The 25,716-nt window shown below is 42.5% G+C and overlaps 1 protein-coding gene across 1 annotated transcript in view; it reads left to right on the plus strand.

Moving 5' to 3' along the window:
• LOC122814419 (zinc-binding protein A33-like) overlaps positions 1 to 25,716 on the plus strand; it is a 135,414-nt gene that overhangs the window by 78,480 nt on the left and 31,218 nt on the right. The window contains exon 3 of the mRNA XM_044087001.1: positions 1,745 to 2,068. Within this exon, the coding sequence (XP_043942936.1) occupies positions 1,745 to 2,068 (324 nt within the window). The remainder of the gene's footprint in view (positions 1 to 1,744; positions 2,069 to 25,716) is intronic.

The following is a 25,716-nucleotide window of genomic DNA, read 5'->3' on the forward strand; positions in this document are numbered from 1 at the left end:
TGCATGGATTTGTAAAGGGCTGTTCTGTACCTTCCTCTTACTCTCCTGTACTCTCCCTTGGGTAAAGAATATTTCAGTAGTGATATGGAAGGACATCGGACAATTGTGTGAAATCTTAGCATAAACGTGAATGTCCTTCTCTTCACCGTTGCAGTATTCATTCCCTCCCTGCTGCCCCCTTCAGGCTTGTCCTTGTCTTGCCCTTCTAGCCAAGGGGCTTATCATCATCATCATCTTCTTCGCCTGGATGTGCATGTTTTCCTTGTCCCTGTGGGCATTCCCCTTCTGGGGCATTTTCAGTTCTGAGTGCATGCATTCATACGTCACCTTTATAGTCCTACTCCTTCTGTGGGGAGCATACATGTGACATGCAGTGTGTATAAGAACTAAAGACTATGGTATACTGCCCAGATGTTGGGCTTTCCTTCGCAGGAGATCCCTTATGTAAAGAATACTGCAACAGCGAAGAGATGTTTATCCACTGTGTGGTTAGATTTTACACAACTGTAGTTTCTTAGTGGATGCTGGGACCAAATCACTGCACAACTGCTGCAGTGTTTGCATTCACTGATTTTCACATTGTAGAATTAAGCTTTCTATTTGTCAGCCCTACTTAATCTATTGGACTTGATTCATAAAGACTTGTACTCCAATTGACTTAGCCTGGTACAGGTCTGGCCTGATTTCAAAAAACTTGTTCTCAGAGTGAGTACTTTACTTTTGGTGTAAGACCTGTCTATAAACAGGCCTGCCACTGGTGACCAGATTCCGAAAGATCTGCTCTCAGTCTAAGTAACTTATTTCAGTGCAAGGCCTCTCTCTATAAACAGACCTACACAGGTCTTTTGGAATGTGGCCTATTGTGTATGATGGCTTAACCAAATTGCTGTCACTTTCCTCTACTGTCATGACCCTGGATATGGCCTAGCCACCATGGTTCCTCCTAACTTGTGTATAATGAACAGATATAGGACTGCGTAGGGCCTAGCCACCATGGTAACTGCTATCTTCTGTATAATGATCAGATACAGGACTGCCTAGGGCCTAGCCACCATGATTCCTCCTAATGTGTGTATAATGAACAGATACAAGACTGCCTAGGGGACTGAGCCCACATTTTACCTTACAGCAGAAAACTTCTTCCTTCTAAGAATTTGGCCTCTTTGCTCACCATAACTCCTGAAAACCAGTTTAATCATCAGAGTCCACCAGGAGTCAATAGAAGAAGTCAGGTTGGTATAGAGACAGACAGTGTGGGGCTTACCTTATCCTTTATTGAGATCCGGCTTCACCTCCCTCTGAACACACAGCTCTTACATTACATTATCAATATAGACTAAGGGTCATCTATGTAGAGTTTCCACTCTCATTCCTCCAGAGAGTATTATGGTGGCTTCACATTTCTCTCTTCCAGTGACACTGATGGGCTTAGTTAGGTTCAGAGTTCCTGGGTTCATAGTTAAATACTTGCTGCCAGTCTGCAGACTTTTGTAAGCCTAGACAATATAGAGGTCAGAATCAAACCCTTTACCTTGGATCTGTGAGGTAAAGACCTTGACCATTAAGACAAACCTTACTCTTAACCAGATCACCAGTTTTGCAGTCAGCTCCTCTGTCTCTGTTTCCGGGGAGCTTAAGTTTGTTCATTCTGTCGTGCAAGGTAAATGTATGGACATAACTGGTATTGTAGAATGATAATGTATAGCAAGTTGACTTGTTCTTATCTGTATGACTTGTTTCCTAGGAACATGCTGTTAATTTAGAAAAATACATTGCAGAAGAGTTTGCAAAACTGCACCAGTTTCTTCATGACAAGGAGCAAAAACTCATTCAACAACTTAACAGCAAAGCGTCAGAAATTCTGAAAGAGATAGAAGAAAAATTTGAATGCATTAAAACTGGTGTCACAGAAATCCACTCAGCAGTGTCTGATATTAACTTTGGATTAAAAAAAGAAGTAGACATTTTGGAAGAGAGAAGTGACACACACAATCTGGCAACCACTGAAGAATCCGTGTTGGGTGACACCTCAGAACATGGAAATCACAAAACGAATGGTGTTCTATCAGTAAGTCCACTTTTGATTTTTGCTGTTGTACTTGCATGTCTTTCGTTTTGGGAACTGAAACCTTAGGTTTGCAGCTGACATAAGAAACATTTCAGATACCAGCAGTTTAAATCATATACAGTAATGTGCTTATTTTTTAATTACTTTTATTTGTTTTTGTTTTTTTTTTTTTAATTTGTTCTCTTCATTTGTCCGAAATTGGTCAATGGCTTTACATCAAGGCAAACCTTGTCATCTCCAAACATGCTGAAATAAACATACTGAGAACTGAAGTGCTTGAAAAACAACAAAATTCATTTCCTAACTTCTTCTTTCGGCTTTTCCTGGTTAGGGGTCGCCACAGCGGATCACCTGTCCGCTCATGATTGGCAGTGGAGTTTTACGGTGTCGAGTTTCCAGCCCAGCACCGAACCTTCCACAGAAGGCACACACACGCACACACTCATGCCTAGGGCCAATTTAGAGTGTCCATTCCACCTACAGCATGTGTTTGGGATGTGGAAAGAAACCAGAGCACCCGGAGGAAGCCCACGCGACCACAGGGAGGGCATGCAGACTCCGCACAGATGGCACCCCAGCCGAGAATCAAACCGGAGAACCTGTTGCTGTGAGGTGGCAATGCTAGCTGCTGCACCACCGTGGCTGCCCATCAAAACAAATTCATTCAGAACAAACAGTTAAATGCCTTAACGTGTAGTAACTTTGAGAACTCTGGATGTCAGGTTAAGGTGACATCTTTCGTACTTGCAGACTTCAATGATCTCTTTGTTAAAGTGAATTATACATTTGATGACTTGACTGGAAGACTAATTTAATATAAAGGCATCTCTTCATTGAAAACTCTGATGCATAATTGAAGCTGTGTCTTTTATGTACACAGTTTCTAACTGGTGGATGAAAATAGTGTAGCATAGCAGTTTTAGACAAATACAATTTCTTTACTTATTGCAGGACCCTTTTTATCAAGGGTTTGCTGCAAAGGATCATCAGGTAATAGGAAATACAAGGCAGTTGGCTCATGTGACCATTTACACCTGCCAGTACCCATCCTCAACCTGAACCTCCTTTGTCAGGGAGTGCCAGGCCAGTCGGACCAGGGTTGAAGTTGTGAACAGCTGCCCAAACTTCCAGTTCCTGGTTTAAGGCAGATAGTGTATTACACTTCTTAATTTGCAGTGGAAGTCCATTCCAGAGATGGGAAAGGTGTTGTGTAATGAATCTCTCTTTCTACATTGTTTTATTGACTTTGTGTAGATTTAGATCCCTTGTGGACTATTCCATTCATGGAGATTCCAAAGATCAAGGACCACCAAGTTCATAATGGCTTGAATGGCAAGGCATAAGTCTCCCCTCAGACGTCTGTAAGATATTTAATAAAGGGACACTCATTCCATTTTTTTTCAGGTAGCTTAGGGTTGTTTAACAGGTGATCTCCCTAGTTAAGAGCCTCTGATGTCTTGTTAGTTGTTAGATAAGTCTAGTAGGGTTCATTCTAGAGAGGACATTATATTCAGTAATTGGTATAATCAATGCTGAATATAATGGGACAGTGACCTGTTTGGACTGGACAGTGTCTCTTTGTTGATCAGCTTGGGTAAGTAGAAATGCTTCCTGACTTCTTTTACATGATAACGGAGAAGGAATTGTGAACCAAAGTACCAAGATCTCTAACTACATTCTCATTTTAAAGTTGGGGTACTGATGTCGTATACTGGAAGGAGGGAATATTTACCAAACAGAATAATGTTACGCTTGTTAGGATTTCATTTAAGCCCATTAGTAGCTCATCAGCATTCTTTTCACATGGCTTTGAGTATCAAACGGTCACTTGACAATGACTCTCCGTTTGCAGTCATCTACAAACCTGGTTAGCCAGAAGTCTTGGTTGATGGTCTGGAAATCAGAAAAGTAAATGCTAAACAAAACAAGTCCCAACACAGAACACAATCGGTTACCTCCATGCTCTTTTATGAAGTGCCTGCTACCTACACTGTATGGGTTCTGTCCTTCAGCCAGTTTGCTGTTCATATTACTATATGGGGGTCTTTTTATAATGCATTGAGTATACTATCTATCCTAGTGTAGTGCCAAAGGCCTTGACCAGGTCAAGGTTTGCTGTGTGTACATCATGGCTGATGTCAGTAGCTTGTGTTACTTTTTCAAAGATGTTAACCAGATTTATTAGAAAGGATCTACCCTTGGCAAAGCCAAACCGCTGCAACTCTAGCCGGATGAGATTTTTAATGCCTTAGTTAATCAGGTTAGTTACAATATGCTCCATGGCTTTGCATATGAGACTTGTCAGGCTGACGGGCCTGTAATTCCCAGGATCAGTGATGTGGCCACCGTTGTGAAGTGACATCACTATTATGCACTGAATGTCAGTAGTTAAACATGGGTTAAATAGTTTGAGTTGCTCCACAAGTACTTGCATGTACTGTTTATTAAACAGCAATGTATATTATCAAGTACCATGCAGGAAGTGTTTTAGTCTTTGAGAGTACCTGTACGTGAACCTTGGTCGTGTTGATGGTGGGGGGGTGGGGCAGGGCTGAGGGATTCAGGGATAAGAAGATTTGACTCATTTTTTCCAGAGTGAAGTTGGGACTCAGTTTGTTAGCTAGTATATTTGTAATGTCTACTGAGTCAGAGTTAGTGGTGCCATCTTGAGTAAGTTCTGAACAGTCTTTTGTATTTCTTTCTTTCATAATACATAACTAAAGAAGTATTTGTTGTCCTCAAGTTCATGGACTGCCCTAATAGTCCTATTATTTTTAAAGTTTTAGTCATTTTCTAATGTCATACTTGATTAGAGGGTCCTTCGATCTGATTTGTATTTTAAGGAGTTTTTTTTTTCTTTTATTGCAAATTTTGCTCTGTTGGACCACTGGGGTGTTTTCATTTTAAACCTTTTATTATAAAGTTTTAGTCATTTTCTACTGTCATACTTGATTAGAGGGTCCTTCGATCTGATTTGTATTTTAAGGAGTTTTTTTTTTTCTTTTATTGCAAATTTTGCTCTGTTGGACCACTGGGGTGGTTTCATTTTAAACCTTTTATTATATTTAGAGCTGATGCATAATGTCAGTTGTATACATTTATATAAGTGGGCATTGAACTCTTATGTGTAGCTCCCTGCTCTGGGGGAGTATGACATTAAGCTAGAATATGTGAATCTTCAAACTTTATCATAGAATTTGGTACGATTTGTAGATTTTTAATCATTGAATTCTGAGATATTATGAAATTTAGAGATTTTAGTCATTAATGTGATTAGTGAATGAACACACTTTACCAGGGAAGGAGATACCGGTGGAATAGTGCATGAAAAAAGCTATATTTGTAAGGACTAAAGAATATTAGGCCTGTATGCATAATCTGTTCCAGGGAACTTTTGTTTATGAAACAAAGAACGTTTGGGTGTATCTTGCATTTGAGGTATAGATTCCTGGGTAGTCTCCCAAAAAATTAAGTTTTAGTTTATAGGTAGTTCATTGATTTACATTTAAGAACCTTGCATGAATATTATGAGTCACAGAGGGAGTCCTGTAACAGACGATAACATGATAGCTGTGTTTATGGATCCCTGGAAATATATCTAGAGGTGATTTGGTCCCTAACAGATATGGAGATGCTATCACAGTTGCCACGGAGTCTGAAGACATAATGGATACAAAACCGTGCTATAGGCAGAGTGCTTTCTTAACATTTAAAATAAATTTCAGTAATTACTTAAACATGGAGGTGCTTCAAATGTAAGAGGGCCTCAATGTTGAAGTATGTTGAAGGCTTGGAACAAGAGCAGCAGGCTGTCCATGGCAGAGCATGTAGGACTGTCCAGCATCTCATCTCATGTTGACACCTATTGGATCTGGTCCCAAATATTTAGCCAACTGTTGATGCTACTTATTTTGTCTTTGTACTTGGTCATCATTCTTGGGAAGGAAGGAAGGATTACTGTCAGGACCAGAATCTTCCCTGCATGTTGTGATTGGCATGGAGCTGCTGAAATGCCTCTCTACAAATCCCTCGGAGTTTTGCATGCCAAGTCATTCACTCCCACATAGTCATATATGTCAGCTGTAAGTACCTTAAGGTCTCCTGAGATGTCAGACATCTTGGCATCTAAAGACAGTTCTCCATCACCTGTTGTCCAGAGAGGACAGATGATATTTTGAGTGTAGAGTCATCAATCATTAAAACATTTTTATTTGTAGAGTAGTCTGGTGTACTGGATCTGAAATTATTTAAATCCTAGTGACTCTTTGTTGGAAGTATGTTAGAAGGTGATGTGGCATTAAATTTTCACAGAGACTTAGTCTTCATGGATCTAGAAGGCTTTGGCAACAACTTTTACAGCCACCGAATAAGACATTATGAAGTGGGTTAGTGTAGACTGTTTTGCAATGTGTGATGCCCACTCTCCACTTCCTTCAGAAGGAAATCAGTTTGTGTGTGTTGACTTTTAATGAAGGCCTGGATCAAAATGTTAAGTAACTGTAAAAGAGAAAGTATGTAAAAAAAAATATATATATATTCCATCTAAAGAATTTCACCCAGTAAACAATTGATAACAATGGGTTGTGTACCATCATTCTGCCAAAAACCAGCATTACCAACCTAAGAATGCACACCATTGCTACATATTTGTTTTGAACGAAATGCTATGATTATCAATAGTGATATCCCCTCTCCTGCTATTTCCAGTTATAACAAAAAGGCAGACCAACACCAGTTCGCCTACACATACTACTGGTTTAGACAACCAGTAATTTTGACATGCCATTTCTGTGTTGGAGTTTACTGGTTTAGACAACCAGTAATTTTGACATGCCATTTCTGTGTTGGAGTTTCCGTCAGAGAATTGCTTAATCTGAAAATAATCACTAAAAGAGTAAGTGATGCCTGTCTAACCCAATCTCACAGTCTTGGGAAAACATGTTGAAGGAGATGCGCTTAACCCAGTAGCAAAAATGTCATGTCATCCAAAGGTGGGAGTCAAGCTCTAGGTGCATTCATAGTGTCTTCCTTACTTTTTAACCCAAAAGTGTTTGTGTAAGGGGGCAGGACAGTATCCTGTTTGCATATGGGTTATTTGGTTATGAACAGTGCTAGCACTGATCAAATGATTCTGTCATTTTAACATGCAGAAGGGGTTTTTACATTTATTAAATGAGTGCTATCAAAGGGGCATGTAATTGTTTTTGCCCAGCTGTCAGAGCATCATAAAATGTGTATCTTAGATCTGGTAGTTGGTTTAGATTTGCAAGTATTCCTTTTTTGAGTGAAAGGGGCTGGTGAAATAAAGCATTTATACATTTCTGACACTTGGTTGTGGCAGACCCATGTGTATATTTGTGTAACCAGTGCCTTTTGATGGTGTCATGTGAGTAGAGGAATTTCATGAATGGCATGTTTGAAAAAAACTGAAATTTAGCTGTAAGAACTGCTTTAAAAGTACAGTAGATCAGGGTTTAGAATTATTTTCAAACAATGACAAGTTTAAAACTTAAAAGACCCTACTTAATGCAGATCTGTGCAGAAACATTTCCTGAGATTGCCAGTTAGACTGAAAGGCTAGGCTGTTGTCTGTCTGGACATCTTCAGAGTTCCATGATCTCCCTAACTTGTCTTATCTTTCCTGGGCTTATGCCTACCTCAAGTCTTGATCAAGATCTTACAGTCATTTCTGACAGATTTCATACCATTACGGGATGCAGTCCACATCTGCATACTGATCAGCTTGTGATTCCTCCTTAATATTAATGCCACGATGGAAGCTCAGGAAAATTAGCACTGTTTGGCCGCAGCATACAGTTTCCTCTTGTTCACTATGTGGGTTGTTCATTGTACGTAAAATGCACTGAAGCATTTTGGCTGTTGAGACAACCCTGTAAATGGAAGTTGGAGTAAAAAAGGGAGCAACATCTTAACTCATTAACCCCGACTACCGTCTTATGGTGCCTCTGTGGTTACACCCGAGCGCGCTTTGAGATGATAGTAACTGCATGCTTTTCCACCTGAGTGTCTTCTTCCAATTCGCACAACTTTGTAATCAGATTGTAACTCCAATGTTGAAAATTAGCTGAAAAAGTAACTGAACTTTGTCAATTATCTTGCCAGCTTAAATTTCAGCATGGAGTTGCACGGTGTTCATATTTCATTTTTCTGAGAAAATCAGCTTGCAATTCACTGTGTGCTTTCCTCTGCATAGCAAGCCGATTTTCTATTCCTATCATCAAGCAGGTGGCAGTGTCCAGTGACAGTCTTACAAGGCAAGCCATGACTTTAAGACCAGCACCCCCTGCCCTAAAAATCCTTTGTTCGGTGCAAATAAATAGGGGGTCCAACAGTAAAAATTCCCTTTCTTTTTTTGCTGTTTGGTGAATTTAGTGCTGGATCCATCTATTTATCCTGCTGCTAACTTCATGACCGGAGATCTGTCTGCGAGTCTTTTGCTACACACTGTTTCCCCTCCAACCAGATTAAGGTAAGATGGCGCCTCGTTTTATTCTGTTACTCACATAATGTTGCTACAGTAAAAGCTGCTACTATACTAATCGTTTTTTCAGTTAATTATTTTTAAACTGTATATGCCTTTCCAGCTGTCTGCTGTAGGCTGATGTCTCTTTGAAGTACAGGCCCGCCCCAACAATCAACATAATTTCTGATTCCTCTGTCATCTCGGTAGCACAGCAGTTACTTTACTTTATTCAGGATGTAGGGAATCTTGGTTTTCAGTGTAGGCGAAGTTACATGATTTCCCGTAGCTCATAAGCCAAGTCTCAAAACTACTCTGTATACCACAAAAAATAAGAATGTCCTTTTTATAATCAGTGTAGATAAATGCTCTTGTAAATCTTTTTCTTTTGGCTATGAAACACTAGTTTCTTTTCTGGTTCCGCTGTGGGCACTAGCTTTAATTTTTGGTTATTGGATAAATATCAGTTTGGTAGGCTTTTTGCTTAGTGTTTGTGTGAGTGTGTGTTTGCCTCTGTGAATGCATGCATGAAAGTAGATTGTGTGTGTCTGTGAATGCAGAATAGGTTGTGCATGTTTGTATGAGGGAAAGTGAACAGTGTATGCAAGAATGAACGGTGCGTGCATAACAGCAGTTTGTGTGTGAATGCAGCGGTGACTGTGTATGGATGCAGGAGAGAGTGAACGGTGCATGAGAGTGAACGGTATGTGCATGAAAGCAGTTTGTATGTGTGTGTGAATGCAGCAGCGACTGGCACAGATGTAGGAGAGAGTGAATGGTGTATGAGAGAATGAAGGGTGCATGCATGACAGCAGTTTGTATGTGTGTGTGAATGCAGCAGTGACTGTGTACGGATGTAGGAGAAAGTGAACGGGGTGAACGGTGTATAAGAGAATGAACGGTATGTGCATGAAAGCAGTTTGTACGTGTGTGTGAATGCAGCAGTGACTGTGTACGGGTGTAGGAGAGAGTGAACGGTATGTGCATGATAACAGTTTGTATGTGTGTGTGAATGCAGCAGCGACTCTTTCTCTTCAGTACTACTGAATTTTGTTATTGTTATGTCATTGTCCTTTTAGCACATAGCCTTGTTAGGGCCTGAGTGAAAGTAATGTTCTGCCAGCATTCATTCTAATCTTCTGCAAATGTACTTACCTGAACCTTGCTACATTGGTTGTATAAAATGCCATAACAGTTACACCTGCAGCCATCACTGTCACACAAGTGAATTTCTCTTTAATTTGCCATGCTCAAAATTGATTTTGTCCCAGTTTGAGCATCAGGAGGTCTGGCACAGACAACGCCAATGCAAAACTATTTCACTCTTCCCTTCCTCCATGTTGAACATATTATTTAGCTACCACTCTAGAAAAAAACAAATGGTGCCCTATTAATGCTTTTATGTTACCACTTTTTAATTCAGCTTTGTCCTCCTGTTTTTCCCTCCATTTGCCATCCTTCTTAGAATCCTTCTGTATGCTGCTTGTCTGCATATATTCTTCCCGTCTCAGAAAACATTGATTTTATAAATTTTATTTCACTTGTGATAATACTGCAGATTCTTTACAATGCATCCAAAGACTTGTATGATCCTGTGTTGAATTTTCAGTTGACAAATTAATGTGGGTTTTATTCTAGGAACTTATTTTCACTTCATATCCTATATTTTCTTCTGGTGCTTGTCAAGATTTGAGCAGTAGTGTAATGGTCTAAAAATGATGTGATACTTCTTGCACTAGCTTTGATACTAGTAAACATAAACAGCACATCTATAAACCCTAAGTAAGTGTGTCAAATATTTATCTTGCAGTTGTTGTACACATAGATTTTCTGAAATTTGTTAGTATTATTGTAAAAAGATTGGGACAAAAAACACTTTTTCAGTCTAGATTTGCAGGGAGAGCACTTTTAAGTGTATTCAGTCTGACGTGTACGAGTTGTTACATGTAGACATATCCTGTTTTAACCCTGATGGGTCATCATCATTTGGGTCCTACAGAACGTTGATAACTGAAAACTCGGTAGTCCAGTGTAGTTAACCTGTACAATTTTAGCTCATTGTGCATACTGCGTTTTGTATTGTTCTACATTTAGGTGTTTGACATTTTAAACACTAAACGTGGATACATTGCCTAAGAATACAAAAGCTTTTAAGATGGACCGTCCCGTACTTGTTGAATAGATGTGGACATGCAGTTCATAGATGAAACTTATGCTGTTCCAGTTTGGAAAACACAGAGGATGAGCCCGTACAAGCTCAGCATAGTGTGTCAATGCTCTCTCACAGACCTACAAACACCTAAAGATTTCTGTAAAAAAAAAAAAAAAAAAAAAAAGCTAATTTTCTGAGGGTGTCCATTGTAGTTTTAAAGGGTCAGGTTGTAATCCTAATTTGCATATCACTCTTATTTACTTACCCCGTTTAAGTCACGTGAAGGTTGTTGGTGTCTGTTGCTAGGAGACAGGAGTTAAGTAATTTTATTAAATACTGTTACTGTCTTGTCAGTTTCTTTTTTAAACATAATTTTATTTTGTAAACAGATTATGATTTTACCAAATTTGTATTCTAATCTGGTTTCTCACGTGGTTAGAGGGGTTGGAGAGCCTTCAGGTTTTGGTCATAACACAGAAGATGAAATACATTTTTAATGACAGTTTTAACAGTCATCGCTTTCACGTGTCAATAATCTAGTCCCAGCAGTCAGGATTGCAGAACATTTTTAGAGATTAGAGTTTGAAGGAGACATTGAACTGCATTAAATATTTCTATCACACGATATTTGTAAATTGTCCAGTCATGTGGAGACAAGTGTGGACGGTGAGGTATCTGGTATTAAAGAAACGGTAACGTTCTTGTGCGATTTTGTCAGTGATCATACTTTTGGAAAGGATTTGTAATACAGCTAAGCTATTTATTTTAGAATAGATTCATATGCCGTTTTGAGATTAATTACTGTTAAGTGCTGTTAAAAAAACTTTAAAAGGTGTTAACTAAATGTACATACTGATACTTAGTCTGAGTCTTGTGTCTGTAATGAATTACACTTTAAAAATTGGGTTACCTGTTTAGATTTAGGCCACTTATGTTTTTCTTTGCTTTTATTTATTAACTGTTAAGATAGAAGATTTTTTTTGTTTACTTTGAAGCACAGGAAATGTGAAATTAGGCTTGAAATGCTTTATTAAAGTGTGGCTGTAACTTTGTTAATATGTGTATTAGTTTAACTATCAGACCGTTCTACAGCAACATGAAAAAGAAGTTAATATAATAGGGTAAAGGGTGCACTAGGCTTGTTAGCAGCCCCATATTATCACTGGCTAAAGAGTGGTCATTTCAGGGGGTCACTGCAATGGAAAGTGCACTCAAAAATTCACATTCCATTTCAGCACAAAGTGTTTATGATTGGGTATAGCTTCAGTCTCTCTACACAAGGGGCTCTCCGAGCAGGATGAGCTTTATTTCTCTCCCTGCCCTGACCTCATTGTCATTCCATCATTAGTTCACTTTTTTTAAGGCAGGTAATTTCCATATTTACTTGATAGTGCTCACTGTTTTAAGTTTACAAATGCTGGGCTATGTCTGTAGCGGGGGAGATTATTGCTGATTGTTGGGTAGGAGTCTTATCAGCATGGCACATCTTGACTTGGCAATATTTGCCCACTTTTCCTTGCAAAAGCACTCCAAATCTGTCAGATTGCAAAGTCATCTCTTGTGCATGGCCCTATTCAGGTCACCCCACAGATTTCCTATTGGATTTAGGTCTGGGCTCTGGCTGGGCCATTCCAAAACTTTATTGTTCTTCTGCTGAAACCATTCTTTTGTTGATTTGGATGTATGCTTGGGGTCATTGTCCTGTTGAAAGGTGAAATTCCTCTTCATCTAAAGCTTTCTAGCAGATGCCTGAAGGTTTTGGGCCAAATGTGACTGGTATTTGGAAATGTTCATAATTCCCCCCACCTTGATTAAAGCCCCAGTTCCATCTGAAGAAAAGCAGCCCCAAAGCATGATACTGCTACCACCATGCTTCACAGTGGTGTTCTTTTGGTGATGTGAAGTGTTTTGCGCCAAACGTACCTTCAACATTTGTGGCCAAAACGTTCAGTCTCGGTCTCATCAGACCATAACACATTTTCCCACATGCTTTTGGTGAACTTGATGTATAGTTTTGCAAATTTTAGCTCAGCCTGGATGTTTTTGTATTTAAGAAAAGTTTTCTGTCTTGGCAGCCTTCCAGACCAGTTTTTGTCTCGTCTTTTCGCCAATTTTGAATGGATGTCCAGTTCTTTGCAACATCGCTGTTGTCCCATATGTTCTCCACTTTTAGAAGATTCTCTTCACTGTGTTCCATGGTATATCCAATGCTGTAGAAATGTTTTGTACCCTTCTCATGACTGATACCTTTCAACAATGAGATTCCTTTGATACATTGTAAGCTGTCAGGGGTGTGTACACTTTTTATACTGTATGTAATATATATATATATATATATATATATATATATATATATATATATATATATAGATATATATAGATACATGGGTCCCCTACGAAATCCCAAGTGCACAGAATCCCGACACCCAAAATACCGAGACGAAAAGCCTGAAACCCCACATTACCGAAAGACCAGATGCGTGAAATTCAAAATCCTGATGTTATGGGATTTTGAGTTAGCTCTTCTGGTGTTGCAGTTCAGGTAAGTATGTATGTGTAAGTGTGTTTGTGAGGGGCTTTAGTGTGTGTGTGTGTGTTTGTGTGTGTGTGTTTGTGTGTGTGTTTGTGTGTGTGTTTGTGTGTGTGTGTGTGTGTGTGTGTGTGTTTGTGTGTGTTTGTGTGTGTGTTTGTGTGTGTGTTTGTGTGTGTGTGTGTGTGTGTGTGTTTGTGTGTGTGTTTGTGTGTGTGTTTGTGTGTGTGTTTGTGTGTGTGTTTGTGTGTGTGTTTGTGTGTGTGTGTGTGTGTGTGTGTGTGTGTGTGTGTGTGTGTGTGTGTGTGTGTGTTTGTGTGTGTGTGTGTGTGTGTGTGTGTGTGTGTGTGTGTGTGTGTGTGTGTGTGTGTTTGTGTGTGTGTGTGTGTTTGTGTGTGTGTGTGTGTTTGTGTGTGTGTGTGTGTGTGTGTGTGTGTGTGTGTGTGTGTGTTTGTGTGTGTTTGCGTGTGTTCATAGGTTCATACTAGGCTATCTGCCCAAGGGCATTTATAAGTCTAGCCCAGAGTTTTGTGGCTTTTGCCACCCCTTTAGTTTGAAGGATACTATGCCCATTATTTTGTTGTGTCTCTGTCAAGCAGTGACACTGAGGTAATCCCTGGGATATATCTGCGATCTCCCATCCATTGGTCAAGATTTCTCTTGAACAAAGCCAGCGAGGTGCTCTGCCTCACATGTACCAGGATTTTGTTCCACAGCATAGGTTGTCTCTGGGTGATGAATCTGTCCCTCCAGCACGTCCTATTAATAACCGTGTCAAGGTTTAAGTCTCCCGCCCTTGTAGTTCTGAGGGATCTAGATTTTTTGAGGTGAAGCATGTTCATCAATTCCGGGTTGGACATGGGCTTGTATGTCAGGCACAGGTCACCTCTGAGCAGACGGTAAGCAACTGAATAGAGCTGGAGTTCCTTCAGTCGGGCAGCATAAGACATATTTTTGAGACCCTTTATCCTTTCGGTGAGGAACTTTTGGGGCCTTTCCAGTTGCTGCAGGTGTCGGGTCAGATACATTCCGAATGGGGCATTGTACTCGATCATTGGTCTGATGAGTGATGAGTACAGGGGGACGATGACCTCCCTTGATCTAGATGTGAATCCCTTCATGATCAGGTGGGCAATGTGGAAGGTCTTCCTAACTACTTTGGCAACGTGAGTGTCAAATGAAAGGTTACTGTCAACCTGGGTCCCCAGATCCCTGATAACCTCTTCTGTGCTTAGTGGATTGCCACCTATATGGTAGCTAGGGGTAACCTTGTTTTTCCCAAAGGGTATGACCATGCATTTTTTGGCATTTAACTTTAGGCCATGGCCCTGGCACCAGTTATCCGTTTCTATAAGACCCTTCTGAAGGATATCTGTGTTCTCCACTATGGCGCCCAGTTTGCAGTCATCTGCAAACTTTGTCAGCCATAACCCTCCTGTATTTGCTTGTACTTCTGAAAAGTAGATGCCGAACAAGAGTGGGCCCAGGACTGAGCCCTGTGGGACACCACTTGTGACAGGCTTTGAGTCTGACATGGCGCCAGCAACTCTGACCCTGTGGGTTCTGTCACTTAGCCAGTTTGCAACCCATCTTGTGACGTATGGGTTTACATTTAAGCTGATGAGTTTTTCAATGATACCCGAGTGGGGTATTGTGTCGAAAGCCTTTGCCAGGTCGAGGTAGGCTGTGTGGACTGCCTTTCCCTCTTCAATGGCCTTGGTGACTGTTTCGAAAAAGTCAACCAAGTTTAAAAGGCATGATCTGCCTTTGACAAAGCCAAACTGGGTTGGATCTAAAGTCTGCTAGTCCCCTATGTCTTTATTTATGAGTTCCATTATGATCCTCTCCATAGCTTTGCAGATCAGGCTTGTCAAGCTGATGGGACAGTAGTTTCCAGGGTCGGTGGAGGCACCGCCTTTGTGAAGTGGGACCACAGTTGCCGTACGCCACTCCTTGGGTACGTATCCTGAGGTGAGGCTAAGATTAAACAGCTGCCCTAACTGCGGGTTTAATTCCTCATTGAGTTCGTGGAGCACACAACTGGGGACACCATCTGGTCCCATGGATGCTTTTTTTTTTGCCTTGGAGAGAGCAGATGTCCTTCAAGGATGCATCTGCAGTCCTTACAAATGGGTTGTCCTGTCATCAGGCAGCCCTTCGGTCGGCCGGATTCCAAAGTCTGGGTCTGGCCTCGGCTGGTGCCTCACTTCACCCGACGTCATCTCTGCTGGTCTTCGGGTATAAAGGCATCAGCCGACGCCATTTTCCTCAGTCTTTCTTGCCGCGTGGCGCCCGAAGCAGAAGCTGTTCGCAAGTGCCGGTCGGTCAGATCCAGAGATTACTACTACCGAATACTACTTCGAAGACTTCTAAAAGCTAAGTACCCGTTGGGGACTCTTTCTTGCCTCAGCCGATGTCAGAAAAAGTGAATAACTGTTTAACTTGTGGGAAACAAATACCTCATAAAGATTTCCACTCTTACTGTTTACCTTGTTTAGGCCCAGACCACGACGTAGCAGCTTGTTTAGCCTGTGCTTCCTTCAACCGACGAACGCTTAGGCGTCGGTCGGAGTTTGCTGAACAGTTTTTCGGCTCAGATTTTGCGTACATTATGCCGTCGGATCCTCCGACTACTCAAATTGTTAAGAAACGCAAAGAAAAGGACCGACACTCGCGGTCCACGGTTTCGGCCGAAACCACGGTTAAGCAAACCGCGAGTGTCTCTGTTTTGGCCGAAACCGAGCAAACGGGTCAATCTTCAGCCGAATCCATGACTACTACCGCGGCCCCTTCTGCCCTAGTTGAATCGGCCTCTGAAGTTTTGCCTACTAATGTGGTTCCTCTAGAATTATCGGACACCTTCCCTTTGGATGTCTCTACCCCAGCACGTGGTGCTGCTAGGCCTCCTGCAGCCATGTCTATTAAGGCCTTTGCCAGGGCTAAAGCAGCCAAATCTGCTAAGTCTGTGCCTGTTAAGCCCCCCTCTCACAGGCCCAGTTCCAGTTCCCAAATGCTTACTCTGGCAGAGGATCTCATCTCTTTAATAAGGGGATCCCAATCTCACCCAGACAGGGCCTCTCAACCTCCAGAAAAGAGACCTAGAGCAGAGCCCCCTGAGCCAGTGTCCTCAGATGACTCTTCTGATGATACAGACAATACAGACCATCCAGAGGCTCCTTTTTCTACCTATGAAGATTCCGATGCTGAAGAATCTATTCCTTCTGCCTCTCCACCAGAAGAATTTTCCTTTGGGGAAACCTTACATGCCATGAGAGAGCAATTCCAATGGCAGGGACAAGATTTCTCTGATTCAAGAAAAAGGCTTAGGACCTTTTTACACTTACCTCAACATAGGCCCTTAGCTATACCTCCAGTTCTTCCTGTTGTGGATGATGCATTTAATGATGCTTGCACTGCTCCTGATACTTTACCTCCAGCCCCTGCTAAGCCCGATAGGTTTTACAGGGTACCGGACACTCATCACCACTTATTCAAGGCTCCTTTTGCAGATCCTGAGACCATCTCCCAGGGGCCTAAGGCAGTAGCTTCTACCTCAACGAAAAACCCTCTCCCTTCTGAAAGGGAATCCAGGTCCTTAGAGAGATGGGGTAAAAAAGTTTACACCTCTGCTACTCTCTCAGCTAGAGCTTTGAACTGTCAGTTTCATATGATCCAATACCAAGAGTTTATGCTTGATCAAGTTAACTAAGAAACTGTCCTCTGATGATTCCTTAGATAAGAAATATGTTCTAGAAATGGTAAATAACATTCAGCAGGTTAGTAACCATTCCTTAAAATGTGGCTATGATGCACTGGAGGCTTCCTTTAGATCAGCCATGACTGGCACAGTTATAAGAAGGCATGCATGGTTGAAAGAACAGGCCTTGCCGGATCATGTTAAAGCAAAACTATTAGATGCTCCTATGGCTAAGGTCAGTCTTTTTGGTTCTCCTGCCCAACAAGTAATGAAGAAAATGGAAGAGAAGGCAAAATCTGTACAAACAGTTAAAGATTTCTTACAGGTTCAGCCCCCAAGGTTTAGCAGGAACTGGCCTTCCAAAAATTGGTCCTTTCCAGACTCCTCTAAAACTCAGAGAGGCAGGAATAGACGTTCCAGAGGCAGAAATCAATCCAGAGGAGGTGCCTACAGGGGACGCCAGTGGCAAGGCAATAACCAACGAGGCACAGATACAACCACTACCACTGCAACAGGACAATCACAGTGACTTGGCTCTGACACCGCCTACCAGGGAACAAATAACAGCACCCTTAGGCGGAAAGTTAGCCTTATTTTCAAAAACCTGGCACTATATCACAAGAGACAAGTGGATTTTGCAAACTATAGACCAAGGCTACAGGTTTCATTTCCACACATTACCAGTAAAGAGAGGAATGCCAAACCTACCACCAAATCAAAAGACAGAAGCTCTAAAACAAATAGCTCAATTAACAAAGATGAGAGCTGTGGAAAGGGTACCACCTACAGAACAGGGCAAGGGATTTTACTCCAGACTCTTCCTAGTACCAAAAAGAGAAAAGTTGGAGACCTATTCTCGACCTGTCTGCTTTAAACACATTCATCATTGTTCCAAAATTCAAAATGCTGACCCTACAGCAACTTCTTCCCATGCTGGGCAAGGAGTATTGGCTGGTAACTCTAGATCTCAAGGAGGCATACCTGCACGTCCCCATACGACCAAATTGCAGAAGATTCCTCAGATTTCTTGCAGGATCAGAGCATTATCAATTCTCAGCATTGCCCTTTGGCTTATCTACTGCGCCCAGAGTGTTCACGAAATGCCTGGCATCAGTAATCGCTCATTGCAGACTTCAGGGAATCCAAATTTATCCATACCTGGACGACTGCCTGATACAAGCGGACAACAAAAGCAAGCTCACACAAGATTTACAAAGAGTCATTTGCTTACTACAAGCCCTGGGTTACACAGTCAATTTAAAAAAGTCAAGACTGATATCATCCCAAACAAGAACATTCTTGGGTGCAGAATTGGACACAGTAAAACAGATGGCATTCCTAACTGCAGAAAAAAGAACAACTTCCTCTTTACTTCTTGGCATTAACAAAGCAGAACAAACTAACAGCAAGGAAAGTACTACAGGCCTTGGGCTTCATGGCATCCTGCATAATCCTGGTCCCCCATGCCAGACTGCATATGAGAAAGCTACAGTGGTACCTAAAGAATTTATGGTCTCAACACAGTCACAGCTTAGAAACCAAAATACCACTAATCCCATGCCTGAAACAAGAGTTCCTATGGTGGGCTCAGGCATGCCAGTCAAACCCAGGTTTGTCCTTCCACAACATTCAAACAAGCCAAACCATCACAACGGACGCCTCAGACCTCGGTTGGGGGGCCCACATGCTGGACAAGTGCATTCAAGGCTTATGGACTCCAGCTCGGCTGCACCTGCACATAAATCAAAAAGAAATGCTGGCAGTAAAACTAGCAATCCAGAATTTCAGACCATTCCTCAAAGAAGGCCAACTGATGATAAGGACAGACAACACCACAGTCATGTGCTATATCAACAAACAGGGAGGCACTCATTCATACCCCCTATGCCGAATGGCTCTGGACCTATGGAATATGGCTCTGAGCTACAACATTCAGTTACAGGCAATATTTGTACCGGGAAAGGAAAACATCCTAGCAGACATGTTAAGCAGAACTACCTCGGATGCTCACGAATGGATGCTACATCCGGGCATCTTCAAGGCCATCACAAAGAAATGGGGAATGCCACAAATAGATCTATTCGCATCCCCACTCAATCACCAGCTCAAGAGATTCTGCACAAGGACATACCACCCCCTTGCTTGGAAGGTGGACTCTCTATCCTTCAGTTGGAAAGGCCGGACAGCATATGCATTCCCACCTCTTCCTTTGATGCACAAGGTACTACTGAAAATCAAAGAGGAACGTCCAAGGATAATTCTGATAGCTCCAAATTGGCCAAGACAACATTGGTATCCATTGCTGAGGAGCATGTCTCAGGGGGAAATGTGGACACTACCCCTGATTCCTTTGATGTTAACTCAGAGCAACTACAACATCCTACATCCAAACCTGAAAACTCTACAACTGACTGCCTGGAACATTACATAAGAGCAACTAACCCAGATTTATCCCAAAGGGTTAAAGACATTATCCTTGAGGCCCGCAGACCTTCAACAAGAAGGAACTATGCAGGAAAATGGAAAAGGTTTGTCATTTGGAGTTCTGAAAGAGGGAAAGATGTGTCAAAGGTAGATATTGCCAACATCCTGGAGTATTTGGCAGAGCTTCTCCATACAGGCCTGTCCTATTCCTCCATCAAGATACATGCATCAGCTATTTCTGCAGAATACAGCTTTGATCCCCCTGTCTTCTCACATCCTCTACTCAGGCAATTCCTGAGAGGAATTAAGAATGTAAAACCTCCTAGGAAACCACCATTACCAGCATGGGACTTGAACTTTGTGCTAGAAAAATTGACACTCCCTCCATTCGAACCAGCAGCAACAGCAGATCTTCAACACCTATCCTGGAAAACTGCTTTCCTACTGGCAATTTCTTCAGCAAGAAGGGTTTCGGAACTACAGGCTTTAATGGCAGTACAACCCTTCCTAATCTTCCATCAAGATAGAGTGTCCATGAGAACTAATCCTACATTTATGCCTAAGGTGGTATCCAGAGTGTCTCTAAACCAGGCAATCCACCTACCTACCTTCTTTCCAAACCCACAGAACAGGGGGGAAAGACTGCTGCATACCTTGGATGTACATAGACAGTTGCGCTACTACCTGGACAGAACCAAGGGCAATAGAAAAACTGACCAGCTTCTAGTAGCTTATGCAACAGGAAGGGAAGGAAAAGCAATTTCCAAACAGACAATCTCCAAGTGGATAGGAAATTGCATAAGATTCTGTTACTCCTACCATGGAAAGCAAATTCCACAGAACATAAGGCCTCATTCTACAAGGGCTACAGCCACTACCACAGCTTTCTTACGAGGAGTGGCTACCAAGGACATTATTGAGGCTGCTACTTGGACCTCCGTGCATACATTTGCCAAGCATTATAACTTACCTCTATACTCTAGATCCCGAGCAGGGTTTGCCACTGCTGTTTTGCAAGGGATCCTAACTACACCATAATTATTCTTCCTCCTCCCCTAGTTTGGCTATGGTATTCTACCCATTTGTAAGGACTGCAGATGCATCCTTGAAGGACATAGTACAGTTTTGTACCTACCATAAATGTAGATGTCCGAACAGGATAGCATCTGCAGTCAGGATTACCCACACTCCTTCCCCTCTGTGGTACTCCTAGGGTATTTGCCCACCTAATAGCTAGCTGGGGGGGGATCTCTTATGGTGTATTTGTTTGTATATATGTACATACATGCTTATTTTTTGTGTTTGCCTTCTACTTTTTGGAAACATTGGCATTTACCCAAAAATTTAGCTATCCAAGAGGGCAACTGGCATCTGGGGCAAGAAACACTGAGGAAAATGGCGTCGGCTGATGCCTTTATACCCGAAGACCAGCAGAGATGACGTCGGGTGAAGTGCGACACCAGCCGAGGCCAGACCCAGACTTTGGAATCCGGCCGACCGAAGGGCTGCCTGACGACAGGACAACCCATTTGTAAGGACTGCAGATGCTATCCTGTTCGGACATCTACATTTATGGTAGGTACAAAACTGTACTTTCTCACCTGAGCGCTAGAGATGTTTGTGGGGTTACAATCCTCTGGTATAGATATCTCTCCTTTTGGGGGGGGGGGAGAAGTTTTCACTGAACCTGTCAGCCAGTATGCTGGCAATGTCTGTAGGTTCAGTAATTTTTACATCACTTTGAACTAATTCTGAGCATATCTGGGAGTTTCCTCCCAGGTTTCTAACATAGCTAAAGAAGGCCTTATGATTGTCTTTTGAGTCCTTAGCGACTTTTCTCTCAAAATTTGCCTTGGATGATTTTATGAGAGATCTTAGTTTTTTACTTATAATGATCAAAGGTGTCTTCCCTTTTAAGGATTTTGCTCTATCTTGTAGTAGCTTCCTCCTTTTGTTGTAGAGCTTGTTTATGGCTGAGGTCCACCAGACTGGACGCTTGCCTTTGGTACAAAGAGTCTTTGTTTTGTTTGGGATTGCCTGATCCATGCAGTCCTGTAGGTGCTGGTAGAAGGCATTTGTAAGTGATTCAGCGGCTTGAGTAATGGTTTCCGCAGGCTCGGGGGCCTTAAAAGAGACCACACTAGTCTTTAGAAGTGTGAAGTCAGCTTTTGAGAAGTTCTTCAATGTGGTCTTTTTTATCTCAGGCAGGGGCGGGATGTGAACTTCCAGTGAGATTAGTTTATGATCTGATCTCACCAGTGAGGGGTATACTTCCGGTGTTGAACATTGTGACCCCATGTTCGTGATGATGAGATCTAGTATGTTTTCTCCTCTTGTGGGGATGGTGACTAGTTGTTCATGGCATTTGAGTTTATGAACTCTAGGAACCTTTGGGCTAGAGTGTTGGGGCTTGAGTAGTGATCCCAGTCTATATTCGGGTAGTTGAAGTCACCTAGTATGATGGTGTTTGGAGATGCATTTATCCCCTCCAGTGTTTTCAGGAAAGCTATGTGAGGTTCCTGAGTTTGAGAGGGTGGCCTGTAACATGCTACAAATTGCAGAGCAGTCTTGCCTATGGTTAATTGCACCTGGATGGTCTCCGATGCATCGTGCGTTGCCACCAACCTTGAGGTGTGGGTGTCCTTGATGAAAATGGACACCCCCCCTCCTTTCTTGGTGTTGTCCGGATTTTGGGGCCGGAACACATGATATGAGGTAAAACCTGATAGTGCCGGGGTGCTCTCAGGAGCCTTGAACCAGGTTTCATTCACAGCACAGACATCGACGTTCTCCATACTGAGAAGGGCCTCGAGTGCATGCATCTTGAGGTTGAGACTTCTGGCATTGAGCAGCATTACCCTTAGTTTTTTTTCCTTTTTTGTGTTCTAGGGTGGTAGGTTTAGAATTTGAGCCTTGCCTAAAAAAGGCACTATGGGTGTGGCAAGAGCCTTTGCCAATATCCGGAAGCCCAGGGGTGACAGGTGCAAGTCGTCCCTTGCGAAGCAGCGTGGCTTGTCCAGCATGTCATCCCAGGCATACAGACATTGGATCCCCTTTGAATGACACCAGAGTTTAAGCCAATTATTAAAGCTGATCATCTTGTCTCTGTATTGTGGCATCATTCTTGGTGAAGGTAGGATACTGCTCAAGGTCAGGGTCATACCTGCCTAGGCTACATAATCAGAGAGCTCCTCTGTCTCTTTTCATGTAGTCCAAGGAGGTACGTCTCAGGTCGTTCACACCAGCGTGGACAATGACTGAGTCGTACTTGTACCTGCTGTTGAGAGACCTGAGTGCTTGCGTTATGTGGCGGATTCTAGCGCCCGACAGGCAGCTCACTGTGACCTTCTCCTTACTCAATCTGGTGAGCGGGACGTCAGTGTGTCTGACTATGGAGTCACCAATGACGAGTGTGTCTGGCATTGTGTTTGGCCTTAAGGGCTGTGACTGTTTGGCACACTGACTATGTGGTCTATGTGTTGTGTCCTGAGGTGGCAGTTGTTTGGGTGTCTGCTTTGGTGGCCTCTGCTGTTTTGGTAGATTTTTGATCAGAGCCTCCGAGTATGTCTTTGTGTGTTTGTGTATGATTTGAAGTTGTGATAGTACTATGTGAGACTGGGTTTGTGGTGTGTGTGGTTACCTTCTCCTCCTGTCTGGTCTTGCCAGTCCTATGTTGAGAGAGCTCAGCCTCCAGTTTGGCTATATAGTTGCATCTCTCGCATGTATTTGTGTTTTGTGGGAGAAGAGAGGGTTGTCTGTGTACATGAGGCAATTGTAACATTGCCTCAATATTCCCAGATTCATCAGCTGAGCAGGAGAGGACACTAGCAACTGATCCCTCGACATGCTAGAAGGAATAGACAAAAACTTTAAAAAGACTCCGGGGGATGTGGGTGAATCGAAAAAGGGGTTTTAGGCTGGTGGGGTACTATGTATAATAAAAGTGCTATATCAAATGTAAAAAAAATACTTTAGGAGCAAGTGCTAGGCTTTACAGATAGAGAATAGTCTACTTAAGAATCAAGTAGAGCTGAACTTTTTAGATATAAAATACGCTGGTTTGATCAGCAGTACAGTTAAAGGAAGGCTGTTTTAAGGGAAAATTTGAAGAGTGGACTTTAGGTAGCCCGAATAGTTTAACCTTGATTAACCGCCGCTGCTCTTGTGTGCTCCTGTGGCAACTCCGCGCTAAATCGCGCTAACGCGCGCTTTAGTGTGCTTTATAGCAGGGGGTTGAAAAGAGCTAGGAATTGACCCAAAATGGCCAATGGACTACTAGTTTCTGGCTGATACCACTCCAAAATGGACAAATAGGCTGCTCAGTGCTTCCCACTCCCACTGGTAAACAAAGAAGCTTCCTTTTTCCAAATATGGATATGGAACAGTTTCAGGAACCAAGACAAAGCCCAGGGATCAGCAAACTCTGATACTGGACTATTCTAGTTCAGCAAAGGTGGGAAAACAAGAGATATTTTTTTGGTTGCGTGTGTTTGTTTGCGTGTGTTTGTTTGCGTGTGTTTGTTTGCGTGTGTTTGTTTGCGTGTGTGTGTTTGTGTGTGTTTGTGTGTGTTTGTGTGTGTTTGTGTGTGTTTGTGTGTGTGTGTGTGTGTTTGTGTGTGTGTGTGTGTGTGTGTGTGTGTTTGTGTGTGTGTTGTGTGTGTTTGTGTGTGTGTTTGTGTGTGTGTGTGTGTGTGTGTGTGTGTGTGTGTGTGTGTGTGTGTGTTTTTGTGTGTGTGTTTTTGTGTGTGTGTGTGTGTTTGTTTGTGTAAGAGGGACTGTAATGTGTCTGTGTGAAGTTTGCCTTGTGTGTGTGCGATCTCTGAGTTAGAATATTAAAGTAGGGGGGTGTATACTGAATTATAATGAATGCTTACTCAAAAGGGTATGTGCAGCGATTATCACCTGTGTCTGATCATGCATAACGTCAAGTGATGAAATGCAGCTCATTATCACATTAATAATAAGCGCAGTCCCACTGTACCACTGAGTCATTATCACTTTTAAGGTAAAACTCTCTGCAGCTGTCACTGTTGAGTAGAGGTCATTATCACATTGATGATTGCACAAGCCAGATTTGGGTTTTTGTCATCTTGCAGTCATTGCAAGACATCCCCCACCAGTTTCTTTATATCATTTTTACAATTTGTTTGATACACAGTAAAGTCCTCATTGTGGTTCTATGTTTCCCAGAAGAGACCAAAATGCATATAAATGTCTTGGAGAAGGGAACGGTCTTTTTAGAGTTCCAGGCCTTTCAGAACTACTTCGTCTAGGGAGAATTGCTGTCCAAACAAAGTGTCAGTGGTTTGGTCATCAACAAACAAGGTGTAGCCAGCACCGGTATGGGACACTTCAGACGCCCATGAGCTGAAACCCCATGCCATGTCCTTGGCATGTTAGTGGAGTGGCGGTTCTTACCATGCTTTTTTCCATTTACATGTGCCCTTTCTGTGCCCCTTTGTCAGTTACTGGCCAAGCCCTTATGCACCAAGGCCAGGGAGGCTCCTCTTTAGACTTTTGCGCCAACTGCTGTTGTGCCAGTGGGTGCATCATGGGGCATACCCAGCCATCATGGATCTTATGATCCACTTGGATCACAGTTGGGAACTTGGAGACTCTTCAGCTCAGTCCCATAGTGCTGCTGTCCTAGGTGAGCATGGCCTCGGGGGTACCACTGTGATGCACTGTTTCCCTCCAGGAAAGAACACATGCAAAAAGACCAAGCCTGGGTCAGTCTTGATCTTTCCACATGCTGTCTTCCTGTAGCTCTCCACTCAGTCTCCCTCCCATCAGGTGTAGTAAATGTTTGTAAGTCAGGGCAAGAGGGTTTACATTAGCTCCCCCGTTCACTTCTTATGGCCATTGCCGAAAGGACACATGTAAATGGAAAAGGCAGAGGTAAGGCAGAGTGCTGGCATTGCATGCAATCAGAATTCATTGCTGCTACCAGCAGTCTGAGTGGGTAGCCTGCACCGTTATGGGACACTTCAGACGCCCACAAGCTGAAGCCCCATGCCTGTTCTTGGCATATCAGTGGACTGGCAGTCCTTATCCTGCTTTATCTATTTACATGTGCCCTTTCTGTTCCCTCTTGTCAGTCATTTTGTGTATTTTGGTGTTTTCACAGGTGGGAGTTTGTACCTCTTCAGTGTCAACACCACTTATGTACCTTCTGAAAAGCATAATGGCCCAGTGTATAGGAGTGAAGATTTGGATGGTCTAACCAGGTAATGAATTATGATATACGTATATATGTAGTCTTCCAGTGCATCTGGCAAACATCAGTAGTAATCTGTTTGCATTTTCTTTCCTGTGCAGGTTTGTCCACCTTCTGACACTGACATGGCTTCACGAACAGGAGAAC

Source organism: Protopterus annectens, chromosome 10.part0 (genome assembly GCF_019279795.1).
Source record: "Protopterus annectens isolate FY-2018-M chromosome 10.part0, PAN1.0, whole genome shotgun sequence".
Lineage (NCBI taxonomy): Eukaryota > Metazoa > Chordata > Ceratodontiformes > Protopteridae > Protopterus > Protopterus annectens.